The following is a 25,436-nucleotide window of genomic DNA, read 5'->3' as shown; positions in this document are numbered from 1 at the left end:
CCTTCCATCACGCCAGCTTTGGATGAATTGAATCACACTATGTCGTGTTATTGATATGAGATATATATAGAATACAAAGAAAGATTGTACTGTGTTGCGGAGAGGCGTGGAGTAGTGTTTTTTCGTTTAAAAAAAAAAAAATTGAATATTTGAAATATTTTGGGTAGAAATTATATTGGAAGGGTTACCAGCTTTTTTCAAAACAGAATTTAAAAAAGTTAAAATAAAAAATTGGGTTTTACAAGAAATCAAAAGTTTCTAGCTATTATTATTTTAGATACGTTTTGAAATTTTTAATTTATTAGTCTCTGCCCATGAGGCTAAGGTAATCATTTTTAGTTTGACTATTAGTTGCACACAAATACCAATGAAAACTTCTTTGTTTTAACCAAAGTTTTATTTCAGTTTTGCTCTCTTGTTCAATGTAAAAAATCTATTGTTTTAACCAAAGTTTTGTTTCAGTTTTGCTCTCTTTTCCAATGTAAAAAAATAAAAAAAATTTAACCAAAGTTTTGTTTCAGTTTTGCTCTCTTGTCCAATATAAAAAATCTACATCTTATTTGGCTTCATATAGAAGCAATACTTAGCATCAATTTGAGAAAATTGATAATATTTTATACTCAAATGAATTAATCCTACAATTAATCCTTGACCATTTAATTCTAATAATCCATAACTTATAATACGCTTCCTTTTCCTTGTTTTTGGCTCTTGAGTTGTCAAGAGCACCTTCATTAGGTGCCGCATACATCTTGTTCTTAGCTCTTGAGATGTCAAGAGCATAGCATAGCAATGTCACACACCTATTCCTCATGGTTGTACACACGTATTCCTCAAGCGAGTTGCAATGGCCCCTTGAGGGCTTTTGGTGTTGCAGATGCACTTATTCCTCAAGCGAGTTGCAATGGAGCCTTGGAGGCCTCTGGGTGTTGCAGATTCCCTCACTTGCAATATGGTAAGTACACCAACAATAATTTTAATTTATTTTCCTAAATAGCTCTAGTCTCTTTCTGATTCTCTTCCCATCACGAACAAAGTTATTATTTCCCTTTGATAGCATGGGTTTCGTGAGCTTCGAAAACACATTCATTGCCTCATCAAAGGCTGTAAATACAGAAGAGAACAAATATAAGGAGTCAAATGGGAGGGTTATTTTACTTACTCGGTGAATTCCCCTTGATCGTTCGGTGTCACCTTATCTCAATGCTCTTCTTAATGATGCTCACATCCCATAACTTCATGTGTTACTCATACCTACGTCACTCACATTCTTTCTTGGATTCATTTGGCAAGAAGAGAAGAGCTACCAACTCCCTGCCTTGTTGTGTGATCCCTTATTCCTCCAATGGCTCCCTCAATCTCTTAGACGCTAGTGATACTCTTAAGATACTATTTACAATTCAACTCCGAGTAAGCTTGCTAGCCCTAGGGAATGGTCATATTGGATGAAACCTAGATTTTATTTGCTTACAATTTAGCGTCCACCAAGCTTTCAATGCATGATGTGCTTCAAAAGAAGGGTTATGAATCTCTTTTTCATATGCGAGTCGTCTCGAAGCAAGCTAAGTCCAGAGGCTTCAAAGTGATGAAGAAAGAGAAAATGGTTTTATAATTGTCTAATATATGCCTTGATGCATCTATTTCTATTACAAATGATGGATTAATTGCACACGTAACTTAGCTTGGTAAACAAAATGGTGCTACCCTCATCTCTGTATCTGATGGTGAAGCAGGGTGCTACATGTATTACTAGTTTTGGATCAATAGATTTTGGTTGTTAAATGAGTGAGGATATTGGGTCAAGCTTTCAATGTGGAAGGAGTGAATCGTGAGGTACTGATAAAACTTGGTAAACTTCTGTGTCATATTTGGGACTGAATCCAATACATATTTTCACTATTTTCTCATATAATTATTTGGAAAACCCTAACCACAAGAGAACCTACTCTCCATAATTGTTCAAGAATGCACCAATTAATAAGAATTTAAAAAAGAAAGATCTATCAAAATGCATGCCCACATATTGCCATTGTTTCCAACTTATGGTGTTTTGTTATCAACAAGTGCCTATCTGGTTGTTTTGAAAAGCCTAGGATGTATTTATCATTTTCATTAATGGCCAACACATTGTTTCGAGAAGCCTAGGATGTAGTTGTCATTTTTATGGATGGCCAACACTAGACATAAAAAGTAATGAATATCATTTTCGTGTCTAAATGCCCATTAATTTTAAATCTTCTATATAATACACTTACAGTAGTATTGTAAATCATGTTATTTTAAGTGTTTAAATTTATAAAAATCATAATTATATTTCAATATAATGAGTAGTCGTAGTGATCCTACCTCTTGGTTACATGGAACTAGAGGTGCATGACAAACTTGATTTTATATCTTTTTCAAATAGAGTTTGTTGGTTTTTTTTATGGAAAACGTTATTTCCACGAACTTTCACGATCTATAAAAAATCTTATGGTATAACATAGGCTAGGTTCAAGGAGTTGTTAATATTTTGTTTTTCTTTGTCAAAAAATTAAGTCATCAATCATACAACCTTTATTGTTATATTGATGCTACATCTTGCAAGCATTGATGTTTCAAAGTTCATTTCATCACACTGCTCAACTACTTAGGCTTTGAACCTGGTATCTTTGTTGATTAGATAAATGTCGATGTTAATGTTGAGATATCTACCACGAGTATAAAGAGAAGGTTTACCTAAATGCCTCACTTATTGGTAGGAAAAGAGTTATCTTATTCATTTAAAGAACAATGTTTCATATGTGCAGTATGTACTTACCTAACTCCTGTGGGATGTAAGTATTCTTCACACATCTATCGATCCTTCATACAACAATAATAAATCCTTCTTGAAAAAGTCTCAAGCTTGCGTATTATCTTGTAGAAAATGTTCAAATAATTTGGAGAGCTTCTTTGTGACATTACTGGATTTGATTCATTCTATGCAACCAAATGATGGTGTGGAGAGGTTGCTAGCTTGTGAGCGGGAGGCCAGCATACCTAACCTTACCTGATATAACCAAGGTTTGGCTTTCAATATTCCAAAATTTGAGGCTTTGCATAACTATTTTATTTTTTAGGAATATGTATTTGTGGTAGTCTTTTCATATGCGTATTTGGGAGTTTTTTCCTCTTACCCTTCTCCATGCAATTGGTCCTGCCATGAATTATCAACATTTGTGACTAGTCACTATGTATAAGTACACCATCACATTTCATTATATCAATCATAATCTATCTCATATACATTTATTATTTATATTATTTTTCCAAAATCTATATCAATCTATTGTCCTTATGTTGAATATTTGTTAGGAAATGAACTCGTATTCATTGCAAAATAGATTGGCATCACAATACCTTATTCTATGAGGAAACTATGTTTTGAACATACTATGTGCTTTCTAAACATGGTTAGAACACCATGAGTATTGTATAGTATTTTTCAAGAAATGAACTCTAATTGCAAAATAGATTGGCATCATAATACCCTATTCTGTGAGGAAACTATGTTTTGAACACACTCTATGCTTTGTAAACATGGTTATAGCACTATGAAGATTGTATAGGATTTCCTTTTGGGTTCTTTGGGTAATTACTAGCTTGATGAGATCATCAATATTCCTTTCCTCTATTAAAAGATGTACAAACCACATGCTACAATCATATAAAATTTTATTGTGCGTTTTAGTTTTCTCTCATATTTTTGGTTAATCTAAGTTATTAAAATAGAAGGCATTCTTGGTAATCTCACCTACAACCATATGCTTCAAGCCCATGTCATTGGATTGACCCTGTAGGGCTCAATGAATAGGTAGAATAATGGGCATTGACAATGCCTTGTCCAATTTTACCCCTATTCCTTTCCAATTTGACTAATTTGTTGGTGGATGTGGTGAATGTCCAATCAAGCGCCCCATAGCCTATCACTATTGTAATTCTTGAGTTTAATTAATAGGAATTCTATTCCTTGAACTACATTTTACACTTCCCTTTGTTGATTTGTTTTGTGATGGCATAAGACATAAACTACATTAATTTATTGTGTGATGGCATAGCACAAAAAGTGCAATGAGACCAAATGTGGTAAAGAAAAATAGATCAAGTGTTGTGACCACAGATTCATTCAAAACAACATAGTATATTTTTTTTGTCATTCACTTTGTATTTGATTTAACATCTCCACTGCAGACTGCACACTACAATGGGCCTAACAAAGTAATCCTTTTGTTGCTTGTATATCAAAGTAAAGAAAATTAGTTTAGGAGTATTGTGTATGCATAGTCAAATTTCAGGATATGAGAGTTGACTGGGCATCTGGGCATCAGCAAGTAAGATGGAGAGAATAAACTTTTCACCAAATATCTTCTCAAACATTTGTTCTTACATTTATAGGTATCCATGTGACATAAAATATGGTCATCTCCCATACTTAAGAAAACATTTATCATGTTCTTATTCAATATTTATCCTAATCATAAGCTCTTAGGGCTAGTAAGAACTTATCCTCCATATTTTAAAAGGTAGAAATGATCCTTCATTGTCAATATCCATTAAGTGAAGGACACAACTCTAACAACTCATTCAAACATAAAACTATGGCCTTCATCTCCTTCTTCAATCCATGAAAGGCATTGGACACCATCATTTAAGTATGTGAACTCATAAGAACCCAAAAGGCAAGCCTCCTTCTACACACAAAGAGTCGTGGGATAGGGAGGAAGAAGAAACATTTTTTATCTAGAACTTAGCATCTCAGTTTCATTTCCAACTCTTGTTTAGATGCTTTGTCAACTCTTATTATTCTTCATTCACTATTATTTTTAGTGGGTTGTTTTACTGTAAGTTTTCTATTCTCTAAAGTTATTTTAATTATGGAGATGTCCCACTCTCACAATATTTCTTGATCACTATTCCCATATACTTTTGAAACAAAAATAATAATACTGAGAGGTTGTTGAATGAAGGACTCTCCACATTATAACTACTAGGTGCACCAAGCTGCTCCTAATATGGATGTGAGTAAATAGGGAGATTAAGCTCAAAATATTAATTTAATACTTTATCTATTGTCTAAGAGTCTTAGAAAAGAACACAAAAGCCCACTATTTCACGAGTATAAACTGAGGAAGAGTATAAAACCACCTTTCTCACCATCTATGATTATTAAGTTTTCTTAAAAATAAATTATTTTAAAAATATTTTTATCATCTTTATTATATTAAACTTTCTTTTAAGTGGACCCACCAAAAAAAACCTCAAAGTATTGGGTAAAACTACACCGATCCTATGATATTCACGATTTAATAGTTGACACGTCGTCCCAAAGCCTTAGAAAAGCCCACCATTTGAAAGACGCGCCCAAGAGGGAGAGGGAAGCGTATTAAAACATGATCCCTTCTTCTTTTTATCTTATCATATGTCTTTCCCAAATTGATCTAAACTTTAATAGAATCGGTAGCAGCAGATAAGGCGAAGGTGAAAACTGTGAGAAAAGTTGGAACCTCAGTCTAATATTTGGCGTGGCGAGGCGCGGCGAGGAGAGAAGAGAAGGCAAGGCCACTGTTACTGTTTTCTAATTTCAGATTGAAGAGAACAGAAGGTGACTGTTGTTACTGTTTTCTAATTTCAGAGTGAGTTCCATGGATCGTTATGTTATTGTTGAGGAGTTGGGAAAAGGAAGTCATGGAACCGTTTGGAAGGCAGTGGATAAGGTTACGGGAGAATTTTGGGCCATCAAGAGAATCAACGGAAACTTCTCTATATATGAGGATTGCGCAGAGGTGAATTGTTTAGCAGATTTGAGGTTTCATCCCAACATACTTTACCTGCATGATATCATATTGGAGGGCATCACATTGTACGCAGTGCTTGAGCTCATGGACTGTGATCTGTTAGAGCTCCAGAGAAGAGGGAGAGGCCGTTCGTTTTCCGAGGACGAGGTGCGAAGCTTTTGCTTCCAGATCTTGAAAGGGCTTCAAAGCATGTCTTATGAAAGATATTTTCACAGGGACCTGAAACCACAGAATTTATTAGTGAGGGGAGGTACGTCTATTAAAATTGTTGATTTCGGGCTGGCTACTAGAATATGGAATAATAAGCCACTGGAATCATATGTTGGGACACGCCTATATCGAGCACCCGAACTTTTGCTTGGATCCACTGAATATGGTTTGTCCAATGACATTTGGGCAATGGGCGTTATCATGGCGGAGCTGTTCACTGGTTATCCAATATTTACAGGCTCTAACGCGCTACATCAGCTGCATAGCATTTGCTCTGTCATTCGTTCTCCTGATACCCGAAGTTGGCGTGAGGGGTTACTGCTTGCCGATTTAAAGGGTTACAGCTTTCCAGAAGAGTTAGGGAATGTTGATTCCACTAAATAATTGTCGTGTCTTCTACCGACAGGAAGTGCCGCGGCCTTTGATCTCATAAAGAGTTTGTTGTCATGGGATCAGAAGAGAAGGCCCATGCCTAAGGAAGCACTGCAGCATCCATTTTTCTATGCCTCCTCCTGTATATTCCAACCTATTCCTCTCTTGACAAACCGCGCGAATTCTATTGGTCATACAGTTCTGTCATCTTATTTAAAAGGAGGAAGCTGCAATTCTTATTCTTATTTTATTGAACAGGTTACATTTACAGAAGAAGGTACATTGCAGATTAATCCAATTGTTGCAGCAGGAGTGGAGCAACAGATACCATTTGAATATGCCAATCACGACGGTAGCAACGACAGAGCAATTCCAACCTATTCCTCCTCCTCCTGTTACGACATGAAATTCCAACCTATTCCTCTCTTGCCAAATCATGAGAATCCTATTGGTCATACATTTTTGTCATCTGATTTAAAAGGGAGAAGCTGCAGCAGTTCTTTTTCTTATTTTGTTGAACAGGTTGGATTTACAGGAGAAGTACATTGCAGAATAATCCATTAAGGGTCGGAGGCGGAGTGGAGCAACCGATAGCATTTGAATATGCCAATCACCACGACGGTGGCAACAGCAGACCAACAGTGGACATGAGTTATTCAATTTGGCAAAAGAATAGTTACCTGGGCTCATATCAAATTCCCGCCTCTTCTTCACTTCAAAATCTCCCATCACGCCCATTTCTGTTGGGAAATTTCTGTTTATTTCAAACACAAAAGAAATAGCACACACAACAACGCTCTATTTCAAATACAGGATCTTTATTAAATACAAAAAAAAAATTGTTACAAAATTTTCTTCCTCTTTTGAGGGATTGCATCCAGTTCTAAAAACCAATTTCATTATCTCAGAAAACTAAAAGTTCAGCATTGTTGTGCGTTGCAGAAGAGAAAAAAAAAAAACTCTTTCTCTAATTCTACACTGCACTTCCTCCTCTTGCATTTTTTTTTATATAATGAACAACGCAAAAATATCTTACAATACATGTTGCTTGTACCCATACTTCCGTAAAAATAGAAAACAATAAAATTAAAAATTTCACCTACATTTACCAACCGTAGTAAATATCATTAATTACATGGCTGAAAATATCTTATCGGAATTTAATGCATGGCTTATCACAACATCGCACCATCACATCGGCGGATAAGGAGCAAAGGGCTTAATGCACAAAAGTTTAAGATTTGCGATCTGCGATCTGCGATTTGATCGCATTGCAAGATCGTGATCGCAGAAAACAAAAGGTAACAAAAAATGAAACAAGGGAAAAATGCGATATGTGACCAGATCACATCGCAGGGAAACTCCAATGGTTGTTTTCTGAGTAAGTTGGGTCGTTGTTCAACTGTCATCTTCCGGCAGGTTGAAATTATTATTCCAACACTCCCCTTTAATTTCAACTGCTGGGTTTTTCTGCATACCCAGGCATTTCCTGAAATGATCAAAACTTTTCTTTCCCAATGGTTTTGTCAAGATGTCAGCTAATTGATCCTCTGTTCTACAGTGCTGCAAAACAATCTCACCATTGTTAACCAATTCACGTATGAAGTGAAATTTGGTGTCTATGTGCTTTGTCCTTTTATGAAAAACAGAGTTTTTAGACAATGCTATTGTCGAGCTATTGTCACAGTAAATGGTTGTGCCATTTTCTTGTTCATAACACAAATCTCTGAGAACTCTTCTCAGCCACACTGCTTGGCATGCTGCTTCTATTGCTGCCACATACTCTGCCTCTGCTGTTGACAAAGACACAACTCGTTGCTTCTTGGAAGCCCATGAGATGGCTCCCAATCCCATATGAAACACATATCGAGATGTGCTTTTCCTATCATCAACACTTCCATCCCAATCAATGTCAGTGTAACCTTTCAACATGAAACTTTCAGAAGAGGAGTATAAAATACCAAACCCCTTCGTTCCATTCACATACCTTAGAATCCTCTTGGCTGCCTGCCAATGAGTCTCTTTCGGTCTTCCCATAAATCTGGAAATTAAACTCACAGCGTGCATAATGTCCAGCCTAGTTGCAGTCAAGTACATAAGGCTGCCAACTATGCTCTTGTACAGTTTTGGATCAAAATATTTGATGTTGTCTTCTTTGGTCAATTTCAACCCTACTACAGTTGGAGTCACAACTACTTTGCTGTTCTGCATGTTAAATCTCTTCAACACTGCTTCTACATATTTATCTTGAGAAATGAAAACACCATTTTCACTTTGGTCTACTTAAATTCCAAGAAAATATCTTAAAAAGCCCAAGTGAGTCATTTCAAATTCACATTTCATGACTGCTTTAAAAACAACAATGAGAGAAGCATCATTGCTAGTAAAAATCAGATCATCTACATATAAAACATCAATAATAATCTTACCGTCATTTTGTTTTATGTAGAGTGTGGGTTCACCATCACACTTATCAAACCCATTCTCAATCAGATAAGGATCTATTCTGCTGTACCATGCTCTTGGATCTTGCTTCAGCCCATAAAGAGCCTTCTTCAGTTTACAAACTTTATGCTCTTGGCCTTCAACTTCATAGTCTGGAGGTTGATCAACATAAACCTCTTCTTTTAATACTCCATTTAGGAATGCAGATTTAACATCCATCTGATAAATATTCCATTTGTGTTGTGCTGCAATAGACAACATTGTTATGACTGTTTCCATCCGTGCTACTGGTGCAAAGGTTTCATCATAGTCTTTGCCTTATTGCTGCTTGTAGCCTTTCACAACAAGTCTTGCTTTATGCTTGTCAATCTTGCCTTCAGCATTGCTTTTGGTCTTATAGACCCACTTAACTCCAATGGCATCTTTGCCTTCAGGGAGATCCACTAACTCCCATGTTTTACTCTTCTCAATTGCACAAATTTCTTCATCCATTGCTTTAATCCATTTATCTTCATTTACAACATCTTCAAAATGAACTCGATCATCAACATGACAATACAAAGCGAATAATGAATTCAAACCGGTATTGTTACTTACCTCTCCTTGTTCATAAATCTCATTCAGATCTCTAAATCTTGGTCTTCTTGGTGTGCTAGGAGTTCCATCCGAACTTGAGGGTATATCTGATCCCTGTGATGTGCTTGGAGAAGCACTTCCTTGACTTCTCAAGGCTGTTCAAATTCCAGCTTGTGGTGTGGTTTGTTGTACTTGTTGTGGTGGAGGAGGAGCCACCAATGAAGAATTATTTGTTGTTGTCCCTTCCTCTTCTTCTTCGTGAGACACAATTGTCTTCACATTCACTGTCTTCTCTAAGCTTCCATCCCAAGCTTCATCTTCAATGAACTGCACATCTCTGCTTACTATCAATTTCTTGGTGGATGGATTATAGAGTTTGTATGCTTTTGACTCATCACAATAGCCAATAAAGACACACTTCTCCCCCTTACTGTCAAACTTCTTTCTTAGCTGATCCGGTACATGTGCATATGCCACACAACCGAATACTCTCATGTGAGTGACAGTTTTCTTTTGACCACTCCATGCTTCTTCTGGTATTTTGTTCATGATAGCTTTGGTTGGGCATCTATTCAAGATGTAAACTGCGCAAGTGATAGCTTCTGCCCAATAATCATGTGGCAAGTGTTTTGCCTTTAGCATACTTCTCACCATGTCAAGAATGGTCCTATTCTTCCTTTCGGAAACACCGTTTTGCGGAGGTGTATACCTGGTGGTGATCTGCTTTTGTATGCCATTCTCTCTGCAAAAACGCAGAAAGTCTTTGGAGATGTAATCTCCTCCTCTATCTGTTCTTAGCACTTTGATATAATGCCCACACTGCTTCTCAACAAGAGTTTTGAAGTGGCGGAATTTCTCAAACACTTCACTCTTCTGTTTTAGCATATACACCCATGTCTTTCTGGTGTAATCATCCATGAAAGTTAAAACATATTTATTTACGGAAAATGATGGTATTTGCATCGGTCCACACACATCAGAGTGAACAATTTCCAAGGGTGCTTTTGCCCTTATACTCTTCCCTGCTGGAAAGCTTTCTTTGTGTTGCTTGCCCAAGATGTAGCCTTCACAAAGGCTGTCCGGTTTCTCAATCAACGGCAATCCCTTTACCATTCCCTTTCTGTGCAACAGATTCAAGCCTCCAAAATTGAGATGTCCAAATCTCAAATGCCACAACCAATTCACATCTTTCACTTGTTCCTGAAAGACTTCTTGTGTTACAGCCGCAATAGTTCTTCCGTCCTTCAAATCTGCCCTGAGTTTGAGAGGAAACATTCTATTGCTGGTCATCTGCACCTATGCAATGATCTTCTTACTTGGAGTTATGTCTTTGATTGTACACGTATCATCTTTGAAGAACACGTTGTAACCTTTGTCTATGAGATGTCCAATGCTCAAAATATTACATTTCAGATCAGGTACATAGTATACCTCTGGCACAATCATTTGTTCTACATTTTTTGCTCGAATACTGACTCTACCCTTACCCTTGATAGATATCTTATCATCAGTCCCTGTTGTTACCTCAGATTTCACATTTTCATCCAGATTGGCAAACATTGCAATATTTCCGGTCATGTGATTACTACAACCTGATTCTAAGAACCAAAAATCTTCTTGTTTGTCTTGTGCTATGTTACATGTTAACAGCACGATCTTTCGGTTCTTATCTTCTTCATTTGCAAAATTAGCATTCTGCCTATTATTCATGTCACTTTGCTTTTTCCTACATTCATTGGCATAGTGCCCATATTTCTTACAATAATGACATTGGACTTGGGATTTGTCATACCTTTGTCCATGAGCTTGTTGTTTTCTTGAACCTTCAGCTTGGTTTTGATTGCATCTCCTTCCGCTTGTGCTAGCAGGATAATTTCTGCCTTTGTTTTGGCTTCTTCCAGGACCTCTGTTATTTGCTCTGACCTCTTCTTTGGCCAAAAGACATCTGAGTCTTGAATGCTTGCTCAAATGATGAATATGTTCCTCTACTCAGTTTGTGTTCATGAGACAAAAGTGAAGCACTCAGCTCATCTACTGTGAACTGTGAGAGATCTTTTGTTTCTTCTATTGCTACCAAAATAGATTCAAACCTTGAGGGTAAACATCTCAAGATTTTCTCTACAATCATTCTTTCTTCAAGAATCTCACCATGAGATCTTATCTGGGTTATCAAGCCAATAACCTGAGTGAAGAATGAATCTATTGTATCAGATTCCTTCATGCTGAGATTTTCAAAGTCTCTCCTCAACATCTGCAACTTTGCAGTCTTCACCTTCTCCATGCCTTGATAGGCAGTTTTGAGAATATCCCATGCCTCCTTAGATTTTGTTGTTGCTGCAATCTCTGGAAAAACACATTAATGTACTGATTGGAAGAGGGAAAGAGGGCTTTGGCATCCTTCTTTATGTCGCCCTTCAACTGGTCTCTTTCTGCTACTGTAAAAGCAGCCAGTGTTGTTGCATCTGCGGGTTCAACATAGCCAGTTTCAACCAGCTCCCATAGTCCTTGAGAAGCAAACAATGCTTTCATTGTTATGGACCAATAACTATGATTTTTCCCATTAAACTATGGCAGTTGGGAATTTGTTAAACATGTTCCAGTATCTGCCATCTTAACCTGTATTTGTAAGGAAGAGATACTGTGTGTATAATAAAAAGCAAAGAAAAACTTTCTCTGCTTGATAAGCTTCTTACAGCTCCTACAGTGAAAAACAAACTCTGTTTTTGACTCACTGAGTGCCTAGACTGGCTCTGATACCATTTTGGGAAATTTCTGTTTATTTCAAACACAAAAGAAATAGCACAGAGAACAATGCTCTGTTTCAAATACAGGATCTTTATTAAATACAAAAAAAAAATGGTTACAAAATTGTCTTCCTCTTCTGAGGGATTACATCAGGAACGCTCCAGTTCCAGAAACCAATTTCATTATCTCAGAAAACTAAAAGTTCAGCACTGTTGTGCGTTGCAGAAGAGAAAAAAAAACAACTCTTTCTCTAATTCTACACTGCAATGCATGCTCTTGCATTTTTTTTTTATATAATGAACAACGCAAAAATATCTTACAATACGTGTTGCTTGTGCCCATACTTCCGTAAAATAGAAAACAATAAAATTAAAAATTTCACCTACATTTACCAACCGTAGTAAATATCATCAATTACACGGCTGAAAATATCTTATAGGAATTTAATGCATGGCTTGTCACAACATCGCACCATCGCATCGGCGGATAAGGAGCAAAGGGCTTAACGCACAAAAGTTTAAGATTTGCGATCTGTGAACTGCAATTTGATCGCATCGCAAGATCGCGATCGCAGAAAACAAAAGGTAACAAAAAATGAAACAAGGGAAAAATGTGATATGCGACCAGATCACATCGTAGGGAAACTCCAATGGTTGTTTTCTGAATAAGCTGGGTCGTTGTTCAACTGTCAGCTTCCAGCAGGTTGAAATTATTATTCCAACAATTTCCAGGAATGGGCCCTAAGCTCATGCTTAATCCAACCCCAGTAAACCCTCCCGATAATGGTAATCACAAAGATGCGAACAAACCCCGATCAGTGGACCAATTGAGGTTGAATTCTGAACATTCAATTGGGCAACAGCGTAATTATCTGGGATCACATGAAATTCCTGCATCTGTGTCAACAGAAAATCTGCAGCATACCCATTTCCAGGTATGGGCCCGAAGTTGTTTAATCGATAAAGAATGCCAGTTGATGATGATGAGATAACCTAATCCTCACTTAGGGTGTGGTTATTAGAGGATGGTAGTAATGCATCGACTATTCAAATTTGTCAAACATGTCGAATCAAGCCTCAAATTGTATGAGTTCCCATTGCCATTGTGCTTTCTGGCATTCCATCCTGTCCACAAACAGGCCATAAATGAATCTGCGGGTCCTTGTAATTCCTTAAAATTTAAACATTGCATTGTTTTTCAAATGTTGTTTTCACAGTTTAATATAAACTCATGATAATTTATTTAAATAATTTATATACAAAATGATGCCTATTTGTTAGGAACCTCGTTGGTTTCACTAGTGTGAATATCTAGGGTGTGGTGGGTTGCGGTCGAGTGATTCTCATAATTAACGTAAACACTTCTTCTGAATGCAGATTCAACATTCATCTCCTTGAATCATCTCATAATTTACAATAGCAAGAAGATGTAGTGATCCATATGTTCTCACAATGGCAACTACCCTTCTCGATGGATGTTAATCTATAGTTGCGCAGTAACAATGTTAATTAAACTGAAGAAGCTATGGAGACACAGTGATAAAATTGGAACGTTCAATAATGTTACATTTAATAATAATAACATTATATTTACACTAACAAATTAAAAATAGTAATAATAAAAAAATATTGGAATATATTTACCATAATAAATTAAAAATAACAATGATGAAAAATTATTAGAAATAAAATTATTCAATATATATTTTAATAATAACATTATATTTACAATAAAAAAATTTATATTTTAATAATAGCATTATATTTACAATACAAAATTAAAAATAGTAATGATAAAAAATATTGGAATATATTTACCATAATAAATTAAAAATAATAGTGATGAAAAAATATTGGAAATAAAGTTATTTAATGTATATTTTAATTTTACATCAAATTTATTAAGAGATAGAATAATTGAAAGTTAAAAGCAATTAATTTATTTTTTAGGAGGGCTATATAGAATTTCCTAGCTATTTAATATAGAGTCTACACAGCATGCAAAATTAATATTGATTATATCACTTGTGTAATTCCTTCTATGTTTAGTGAAGATGTAATATTTACAAAAATATCTTATTGTTGGGCATAAACAATTTTTTTCAATATTCATACTAAATAAGATAACTTTTACATTGAGAAGAATAAAGTAATTTAAATCAAGCTTTTTCTTACATTTTTACTTTTTATTGTGAGAGGGATGTGCAATGTATTTCATTCTTAATATGGAGTTTGATATGCAATATTTTAAAAATAGTAATAACAATTTTTTTTAAAATAGGTTATAAATCAAATATTTATCTATTTATATGCATTAGCTCCTCTACCTAATATTTATCTATTTATATGCATTAGCTCCTCTACCTATTCTCTTCTCCCTGCAATATTTTATGTGTTACAATTATGAGTACTTCTTCCCATATTTCTAAGCCTAACTCTATCATAGGGAGACCAAGAAAAATTACTTTTAAGGTTGTCTATCAAGACATTGAATATTTAGAAAAGTGAAGAGAAGAAAGAGAAACACAATGTAAACAAGATTATCAACAATGCTTATGAAACACAAAATTGAATTATCCAAAATCTTTAACAATAGCTACAAGTTAAAAGGAAGAATGACAACATTCATGACTAAAATTCAAGGAATGAAAGTTAGGATACAAGAAATAAAACACAAAAAATGACCAATGTCTAAAGAAAATTACACCTCAGCTCATGGTCTTGACATACTCTGCCACTTTAAACGGTTGTCATGCTCAAAAACACCATCATACATCGTCGCAAAGTGTCGCTAGCTCCAACGTCTCCAAAATTTCCATGTTGCCTACCTCTTCTTTTTCATCGCATAAAACATCAAGGCTCACGCCTCCATGAATAGGAAGTCTCCTCAATATATGATCATTAATCCACATTCATCACAATCTCCACATGTTACCCCATCGTGGAAGGTTGGTCCCTCCAACTCGACTACATACCATCGCTGCGACATATATCATGTCTGACACAACATCTCAGCCTTAACCAAGATGTCTATCTGACACAACATCCGATTGGAACCATGGCTTCCATTTGCCATCAACTCTCCAAAATAATAGGCGGTAGTTTATTTAATCGGAGGAATTGGTTGAAAAGTTATGGAAATTCAGATTATATTGAGAGAAAATCTTGCTAAGATTTTCTTAAATCCAAGTTATAGTTGATAAACTTCAAAAACACTATTCAAACACTGCTTCTACAAATTTTTCTTAAATTTTTTTGCCTGAATTTCGACCACTTTTTATTCGTCCCCACAACTTTTTGTTCACCCCCACAATTCTTCCACCTTGGTAGACAACTCCAAATAATAGTGACCCACCTCCATGATAAAGTTTACCAATAAATCCTTAAAATTCAAAAACAGTGACACTAAAAGTACCGTTGAATACCCTTCCATCACGCTAGCTTTGGGATCAACTGAATCACACTATGTCGTGTTATTGATATGAGATATATATAGAATACAAAGAAAGATTGTACTGTGTTGGGGAGAGACGTGGAGTAGTGTTTTTTCGTTTAAAAAAAATAAAATTTGAATATTTGAAATATTTTGGGTAGAAATCATATTGGAAGCGTTACCAGCCTTTTACGAAACAGAATTTAAAAGAAGTTAAAATAAAAAATAGCCTTTACAAAAAATCAAAAGTTTCTAGCTACTATTATTTTAGATACATTTTGTTATTTTGAAATTTTTAATTTATTAGCATTTTTAATTTATTAGTCTCTGCCCATCCGGCTAGGGTAATCATTTTTAGTTTGACTATTAGTTGCACACAAATACCAATGAAAACTTCTTTGTTTTAACCAAAGTTTTATTTCATTTTTGCTCTCTTGTTCAATGTAAAAAATCTATTGTTTTAACCAAAGTTTTGTTTCAGTTTTTCTCTCTTCTCCAATGTAAAAAAAATAAAAAAAATTAACCAAAGTTTTGTTTCAGTTTTGCTCTCTTGTCCAATATAAAAAATCGACATCTTATTTGGCTTCATATAGAAGCAATACTTAGCATAAATTTGAGCAAATTGATAGTATTTTATACTCAAATGAATTAATCCTACAATTAATCCTTGACCATTTAATACTAATAATCCATAACTTATAATACGCTTCCTTTTCCTTGCTTTTGGCTCTTGAGTTGTCAAGAGCACCTTCATTAGGTGTCGCATACATCTTGTTCTTAGCTCTTGAGATGTCAAGAGCATAGCATAGCAATGTCGCACACCTATTCCTCATGGTTGTACACACGTATTCCTCAAGCAAGTTGCAATGGCCCCTTGAGGGCTTTTGGTGTTGTAGATGCACTTATTCCTCAAGCGAGTTGCAATGGAGCCTTGGAGGCCTCTCGGTGTTGTAGATTCCCTCACCTGCAATATGGTAAGTATGCCAACAATAATTTTAATTTATTTTCCTAAATAGCTCTAGTCTCTTTGTGATTCTCTTCCCATCACGAACAAAGTTATTATTTCCCTTTGATAGCAGGGGTTTCGTGAGCTTCCAAAACACATTCATTTCCTCATCAAAGGCTGTAAATACAGAAGATAACAAATATAAGGAGTCAAATGGGAGGGTTATTTTACTTACTCGGTGAATTCCCCTTGATCGTTCGGTGTCACCTTATCTCAATGCTCTTCTTAATGATGCTCACATCCCATAACTTCATGTGTTACTCATACCTACGTCACTCACATTCTTTCTTGGATTCATTTGGCAAGAAGAGAAGAGCTACCAACTCCCTGCCTTGTTGTGTGATCCCTTATTCCTCCAATGGCTCCCTCAATCTCTTACACGCTAGTGATACTCTTAAGATACTATTTACAATTCAACTCCCATCAAGCTTGCTAGCCCTAGGGAATGGTCATATTGGATGAAACCTAGATTTTATTTGCTCACAATTCAGCGTCCACCAAGCTTTCAATGCATGATGTGCTTCAAAAGAAGGGTTATGAATCTCTTTTTCATATGCGAGTCGTCTCGAAGAAAGCTAAGTCCAGAGGCTTCAAAGTGATGAAGAAAGAGAAAATGGTTTTATAATTGTCTAATATATGCCTTGATGCATTTATTTCTATTACAAATGATGGATTAATTACACACGTAACTTAGCTTGGTAAACAAAATGGTGCTACACTCATCTCTGTATTTCATGGTGAAGCAGGGTGCTACATGTATTACTAGTTTTCGATCAATAGATTTTGGTTGTTAAATGAGTGAGGATGTTGGGTCAAGCTTTCAATGTGGAAGGAGTGAATCATGAGGTACTGATAAAACTTGGTAAACTTCTGTGTCATATTTGGGACTGAATCCAATACATATTTTCACTATTTTTTCATATAATTATCTGTAAAACCCTAACCATGAGAGAACCTACTCTCCATAACTGTTCAAGAATGCACCAATTAATAAGAATTTAAAAAAGAAAGATCTATCAAAATGCATCCCCACATATTCCCATTGTTTCCAACTTATGGTGTTTTGTTATCAAAAAATGCCTATCTGGTTGTTTTGAAAAGCCTAGGATGTAGTTATCATTTTGATTAATGGCCAACACATTGTTTCGAGAAGCCTAGGATGCAGTTGTCATTTTTATGAATGGCCAACACATGGGACAATCACCACACACTAGACATAAAAAGTAATGAATATCATTTTCGTGTTTAAATGCCCATTAATTTTAAATCTTCTATATAATACACTTACAGTAGTATTGTAAATCATGTTATTTTAAGTGTTTAAATTTATAAAAATCATAATTATATTTCAATATAATGAGTAGTCATAGTGATCCTACCTCTTGGTTACATGGAACTAGAGGTGCATGACAAACTTGATTTTATATCTTTTTCAAATAGAGTTTGTTGGTTTTTTTTATGGAAAACATTATTTCCACGAACTTTCACGATCTATAAAAATTCTTATGGTATAACATAGGCTAGGTTCAAGGAGTTGTTAATATTTTGTTTTGCTTTGTCAAAAAATTAAGTCATCAATCATACAACCTTTATTGTTATATTGATGCTACATCTTGCAAGCATTAATGTTTCAAAGTTCATTTCATCACACTGCTCAACTACTTAGGCTTTGAACCTGGTATCTTTGTTGATTAGATAAATGTCGATGTTAATGTTGAGATATCTACCACGAGTATAAAGAGAAGGTTTACCTAAATTCCTCACTTATTGGTAGGAAAAGAGTTATCTTATTCATTTAAAGAACAATGTTTCATATGTGCAGCATGTACTTACCTAACTCCTGTGGGATGTAAGTATTCTTCACACATCTGTCGATCCTTGATACAACAATAATAAATCCTTCTTGAAAAACTCTCAAGCTTGCATATTATCTTGTAGAAAATGTTCAAATAATTTGGAGAGCTTCTTTGTGACATTACTGGATTTGATTCATTCTCTGCAACCGAATGATGGTGCGGAGAGGTTGCTAGCTTGTGAGAGGGAGGCCAGCATACCTAACCTTACCTGATATAACCAAGGTTTGGCTTTCAATATTCCAAAATTTGAGGCTTTGCATAACTATTTTATTTTTTAGGAATATGTATTTTTGGTAGTCTTTTCATATGCATATTTGGGAGTTTTTTCCTCTTACCCTTCTCCATGCAATTGGTCCTGCCATGACTTATCAACATTTGTGACTAGTCACTATGTATAAGTACACCATCTCATATACATTTATTATTTATTACGTATAATCTATCTCATATACATTTATTATTTATATTATTTGTCCAAAATCTATATCAATCTATTGTCCTAATGTTGAATATTTGTTAGGAAATGAACTCGTATTCATTGCAAAATAGATTGGCATCACAATACCTTATTCTATGAGGAAACTATGTTTTGAACACACTATGTGCTTTGTAAACATGGTTACAACACCATGAATATTGTATGGTATTTTTCAAGAAATGAACTCTAATTGCAAAATAGATTGGCATCATAATACCATATTCTGTCAGGAAACTATGTTTTGAACACACTCTATGCTTTGTAAACATGGTTATAGCACTATGAAGATTGTATAGGATTTCCTTTTGGGTTCTTTGGGTAATTACTAGCTTGATGAGATCATCAATATTCCTTTCCTCTATTAAATAATGTACAAACCACATGCTACAATCATATAAAATTTTATTGTGCGTTTTAGTTTTCTCTGATATTTTTGGTTAATCTAAGTTATTAAAATAGAAGGCATTCTTGGTAATATCACCTACAACCATATGCTTCAAGCCCATGTCATTGGATTGACCCTGTAGGGCTCAATGAATAGGTAGAATAATGGGCATTGACAATGCCTTGTCCAATTTTACCCCTATTCCTTTCGAATTTGACTAATTTGTTGGTGGATGTGGTGAATGTCCAATCAAGCGCCCCATAGCCTATCACTATTGTAATTCTTGAGTTTAATTAATAGGAATTCTATTCCTTGAACTAAATTTTGCACTTCCCTTTGTTGATTTGTTTTGTGATGGCATAAGACATAAACTACATTGATTTATTGTGTGATGGCATAGCACAAAAAGTGCAATGAGACCAAATGTGGTAAACAAAAATAGTTCAAGTGTTGTGACCACACATTCATTCAAAACAACATAGTATATTTTTTTTGTCATTCACTTTGTATTTGATTTAACATCTCCACTGCAGACTGCACACTACAATCGGCCTAAAAAAGTAATCCTTTTGTTGCTTGTATATCAAAGTAAAGAAAATTAGTTTAGGAGTATTGTGTATGCATAGTCAAATTTCAGGATATGATAGTTGACTGGGCATCTGGGCTTTAGAAAGTAAGATGGAGAGAAAAAACTTTTCACCAAATGTCTTCTCAAACAATTGTTCTTACATTCAGAGGTATCCATGTGACATAAAATATGGTCATCTCCCATACTTAAGAAAACATTTATCATGTTCTTATCAATATTTATCCTAATCATAAGCTCTTAGGGCTAGTAAGAACTTATCCTCCACATTTTAAAAGGTAAAAATGATCCTTCATTGTCAATATCCATTAAGTGAAGGACACAACTCTAACAACTCATTCAATCATAAAACTATGGCCTTCATCTCCTTCTTCAATCCATGAAAGGCATTGTACACCATCATTTAAGTATGTGAACTCATAAGAACCCAAAAGGCAAGCCTCCTTCTACACACAAAGATTCGTGGGATAGGGAGGAAGAAGAAACATTTTTTTATCTAGAACTTAGCATCTCAGTTTCATTTCCAACTCTTGTTTAGATGCTTTGTCAATTGTTATTATTCTTCATTCACTATTATTTTTAGTGGGTTGTTTTACTGTAAGTTTTCTATTCTCTAAAGTTATTTTAATTATGGAGATGTCCCACTCTCACAATATTTCTTGATCACTATTCCCATATACTTTTGAAACAAAAATAATAATACTGAGAGGTTGTTGAATGAAGGACTCTACAACTAAATTGGCCAGCATCTATTGCATGGCATGGATACTCATACAATGATGTTACTTATACTAGTATCCTTGATAGTTGTTGGACTATATTATATGCTCGTAACACTATGGCATCATGCGTTATTTGTCATAGGTATACGATTGTCTCCAAGATCCATAGGATTTCCATAAGTTGGAGAAACACTTGAGTCATTCTCCTAACATCTTAATGTCTTCTTCTCTATTAAACAAAAGAGATGCTTAATATTTCCTTCCTTGCTCTACTCTCGTCAAAGCTATAGTTCTAAATTGCTCCTCATTCATTCATTATTGCTATCTAGGTTGTTTGTGTCCATACATTTTGGTCAAAGCTATAGTTCCACATTTCTCCTCATTCATTCATTATTGTTATCTAGGTTCTTCATGTCCATACATTTGTTTATTGTATATTCGTAACCTGATAACAACATTTGAGACAATATATGATGCCATACCTATTGTCATTTTTGTGATTTCCTATCTCTTTCGAATAGGCTGGGTGGTGGAGAATGGATTTGCGAGGATTCACGTATATGCATTTCTCTTCTAGCACAAACCAAGCGTTTGTATCATTGGCTCGAAATTATCATCTTGTGATGGTTTTTCTATTTTAATTTTTTTGGTAGATTCCTTTGAAAAATGTGAATTCCTTAGACTACTAATATTTTTCAACAGATCAAACTCTATAGATTTTCCGTCATTTCCAACACTTTCATTTATTACTCCACTTCCTCCACTATTAGTGCACGAGGTAAGAGAAATCTTATTCCATTGTTAGTGTTTAGAGTAAGAGAATCAGGGTTTGTGGTGGGGATGGTCTTTTTCTTCCTCAATACCTTGGTTTGAATCTTGGGCTATGACATGTTTGTGTCCCAATCTGAAACAAAGGTGTGATTCCCTTCTCTTGGATTTTGACTTCATGCTAGAAAGTTTTCAAGTCACTACATGATTAGCAAATTATACCTTCAAATAGCTCCTCCTTCACATTCATTCTTTTGTCCATTCAGGGTAGATATTCTACAATGAAAAATAACATGATTTTCCTTCCTCCTAAAAGCTAGAAAGCCTTCACTAAAACTCTTGCAAATTTACTGTGATAGATAGATATTTGTCTTAGCTTTCCATTGCAAAAAGACATTGACCTACCACTTCTACTAGTAGCAGTGATCACAACATCTAATAGGCACACAAATCTAGTATATAGTCGCTTTCCTTGACTTATGGAACTTATTAAATCAAGTTTTTTTATATCTTTTTCTCCATATAATGGTCAAGGAAATTTTCATTTAAAATACTAAGGAAAAATAATGCCTCAGTGTTATGCCAACAGCAAGTCATTCATTTTTTTTTACCTACAATAGAGCCAAAGAAATTTTCGTTTCCTTTAAATTGAACGTTCTTTGTATACCTATTTATATACTTATAAGGATTTCCATTTTACTTGATGAGAGAAGCACTGAGGAAAGGCCCCTATAGCCAAAACTTTCAACTTTCAACAGAATCATTCAAAAAGACACCATGATCCATAAGCCTCTCATCTTTGTAAGCCATTAGACAGAAGCCATAAGCCAATCCTACGATACTAGAAGTAATATCCACCAAAACATCCCACCAAGATGGAGATAACACAACATGTTATTTATGTTGATATACCTTTCGAGGAGTATATACTTTCTTACGTTCCTTAGTCTTAAGCAATAGAGCAAGAACTACTAGTTCATTGTTAGCCTTTGTTCCATGTCAATGAGATGATAAAAGCATGTAGAAGAAGCTAGACAACCTTTCTTCCTCATGGATTGGATGGAAATTAATAATCAAAATTGATATAACCAAGGTAATGTCTTTCAATATTCCAATATTACAAGCTTTGTGTAACTAGTTTATTTTTTAGGAATATGCATTTCTAGTAGTTTTTTCATATGCATATTTGGAAAAAAAATTCTCTTGTCCTTCTCTATGAATCTAGCCATGTTATGACTTATCAACGAATCTGACTAGTCATTGCGTATAAGTACACCATCACATTTCACTATATCAATCATAATTGATCTCATATACATTTATTATATACCAATCATAATCTATCTCATATACATTTGTTATTTATATTATTTGTCCAAAATTTATATCAATCTATTATCCTTATGTTGAATATTTGTTGGGAAATGAACTCTTATTCATTTCAAAATAGATTGGTATCATAATACCTTATTTTGTCACAAAACTGTGTTTTGAGCACACTGCGTGCTTTGTAAACATGGTTACAACACTATAAAGATTGTATAGGATTTTCTTTTGGGTTGCTTGGTTAATTACTAGCATAATGAGATCACTAATATTCCTTTCCTATGTTAAATAATGTGCAAACCACATGCTACAAGCATACACCATTTTTTGTGTGTTTTAGTTTGCTTTGACCTTTTTGGTTGATCTAAGCAACAAGTCCCTGCCCATAGAGAAGAAAAAGTGCAAAATCCATAGACTGTGTTTACTACAAGGCTAGTATACATCCAGGAGGAAACCACTGTGCTATCCACCTTTGTTATTGTTGTTGCTCACTATTGATTCTCATGCAAAGGTGACATACACATCTTGTTGGCAGGGGCTTATTGCTTAACAACCACCTTTGTTTTATTTATTACATTGTTCTATTATAAAATAATTGGTCAAAAAGTAATTTTTCGAAAAGTATAATATTATATTATACATTACCCATGTAGAAACCGACTTTACATCATAATTCCATGAAAATAATCAAGGATCCATTTTTTGTTATTTTCATTATTCTTACCATAACCCAAAGACTATTTTTTTGAATTTGTTTTCATAAAGATAATCAATTCACTATTAGTTAAAGTCATAAAATATATTTTATGAAATTTTTCTATTATATTTAACTAAAAAAAAAAAATAATCGTAAAAATATTTTTATCTTTATGCGGAGAAATAATCATATTCTATTTTCTAACTATATCAATTATTCATTATTTGGTTTTAAATACTAGAATATTTTCTGTAGTTTCCACTATCCATCTTAATCTTAAATCTATCAAATCTCTTGAGTGACATGACCTCTCCAAATTTATTTTTAATTATCAAGGAAACATTAATTACAATAGAGAACCTCTTAGTGAAATAAGGATCCAGCAATGAGAGGGATCAAGTTCAAGGTTAAGATGGATCTAAATTGGTACTCTGCCTTTCATAATGGATTTCCTCGCGCCTTTAAATAGGTTTCATCATAATAAATCCCGTGAATCATGCAACATAATGGGTTTGTAAACCACTTTAATTTTATTGTTTAACTTAACTTTAAAATTTCAGAGTTAGAGATTTGACCTCTGTTTCTTTTTTTAATTTTATTTTGTTTCTAACAAAGTGAAAATGATTATTTTGAAATTACACACAGTTGTCATATTGGGTTAGAGAAAACCTTTAAGCACAATTATCAAGTAATCCAACAACCATACAACCATCTTTATTGTTCTCTACGAAGTTGTCTATAGTGCGACTTTTTGGAATTCCCAAAAATATAAAGAGCTATACAAAATGAAAAAATATAAAGGGGTATACAAAATTTTAATGAAGAAATGGATACCTACAATATCTAGCGGGTATTTAAAATGAGAAAGTGTAATGGGATTGTATTGGTATGGGTTAAATAATTTGATGTTTAGAGGTATTTTCCAATATGTATTCAAATTAAGGGAATCGTTTAATGTGCCACGAATGCACGTGATACGTCATAGGTTCATTGAGTGAATCCCCAATGAACAATGTGAGGTGAAATCTTGATTTGTGTTATTTAATATGAACATTGTGAGGTGAAATCTTGATTTGTGTTATTTAATATGAACAATGTGAGGTGAAATCTTGACTTTTGTTATTTAATGTGGTTTTTTTTACTGTATGTATGGATTTAACGTCATCATTGAGTGAATCCCCAATGAAAAATTTGAGGTGAAATCTTGATTTGTGTTATTTTAAAGTGGTTTTCTGACTATATGTATGGATTTAACCTCATGAAAATCACGTAGAGAACTTTGATTCTGCATGGATTACCCATCAATCTTGTCGTTTCAATTAATTTCTGCGAGAGAAATTAGACCGGGAATTTTTCCAAAAAATCTCACTAAAAACACGTCGGTTCTCTACTCTACCAAAAAAGACTATCCACATATTCTCAATTATCAAAAATAAAAGAAATAAAACACATTTCACTTCATTATATTAAAAAAAACAAAAAAAACAAAATTTCACTTCTTACTTTAAATAAGAAATATATATAGATGGAAAAATAATAAATAAAACAATTTAAAAGAAATAACTTTATAAGAAATAGATGTCACTATTCTCACAATAGCCTCGTTTTTATTATTTTGTAATTTCTTTAGGTTTTTCTTAATTTTGGTTTCAAAGTTTTAAAAACATTGCCTTATTTATAGAAGGAACCAAAACTAGTTCACGTCACATGTGTCCCCAACGCATATACAATATTTTTTTTCCCAAAAAAATAATTTTATATATATATATATATATATATATATATATATATATATATATATATATATATATATATTTATTTGTTTGTTTGTTTGTTTGTTGTGAAATGAAGCAAAGAGTATTCAACATTACTAGTATTAAATCTAAAGGAGATGAGTCATGATTATTCTATAGAAGAGATGGCAAATGGAAACCATGGAAACAATCAGAAGGTAGTTGCACAAGGGTTGTCTCCCCACACGCTTAAGCCAAAGCCGATACACCCATTTCATCATGA

At 34.2% G+C, this 25,436-nt stretch overlaps 1 protein-coding gene across 1 annotated transcript; it reads left to right on the top strand.

Moving 5' to 3' along the window:
* Window positions 1-5,663: 5,663 nt before the first annotated feature.
* Window positions 5,664-7,180, top strand: LOC149138820 (cyclin-dependent kinase F-4-like). The gene is made up of 3 exons (XM_089450504.1): window positions 5,664-6,333; window positions 6,433-6,750; window positions 6,921-7,180. The coding sequence occupies exons 1-3, from the start codon at window positions 5,664-5,666 to the stop codon at window positions 7,178-7,180; spliced, it is 1,248 nt and encodes a 415-aa protein (XP_089306630.1).
* Window positions 7,181-25,436: the final 18,256 nt, after the last annotated feature.

The sequence above is a fragment of the Pinus tabuliformis genome, chromosome X (genome assembly GCF_031772625.1).
Source record: "Pinus tabuliformis cultivar Carrire ecotype Pingquan chromosome X, CPIR1, whole genome shotgun sequence".
In the NCBI taxonomy this organism is placed as follows: Eukaryota; Viridiplantae; Streptophyta; class Pinopsida; order Pinales; family Pinaceae; genus Pinus; species Pinus tabuliformis.
Note: the sequence above shows the minus strand (reverse complement) of the source record. Positions and strands in the feature narration are given on the sequence as shown.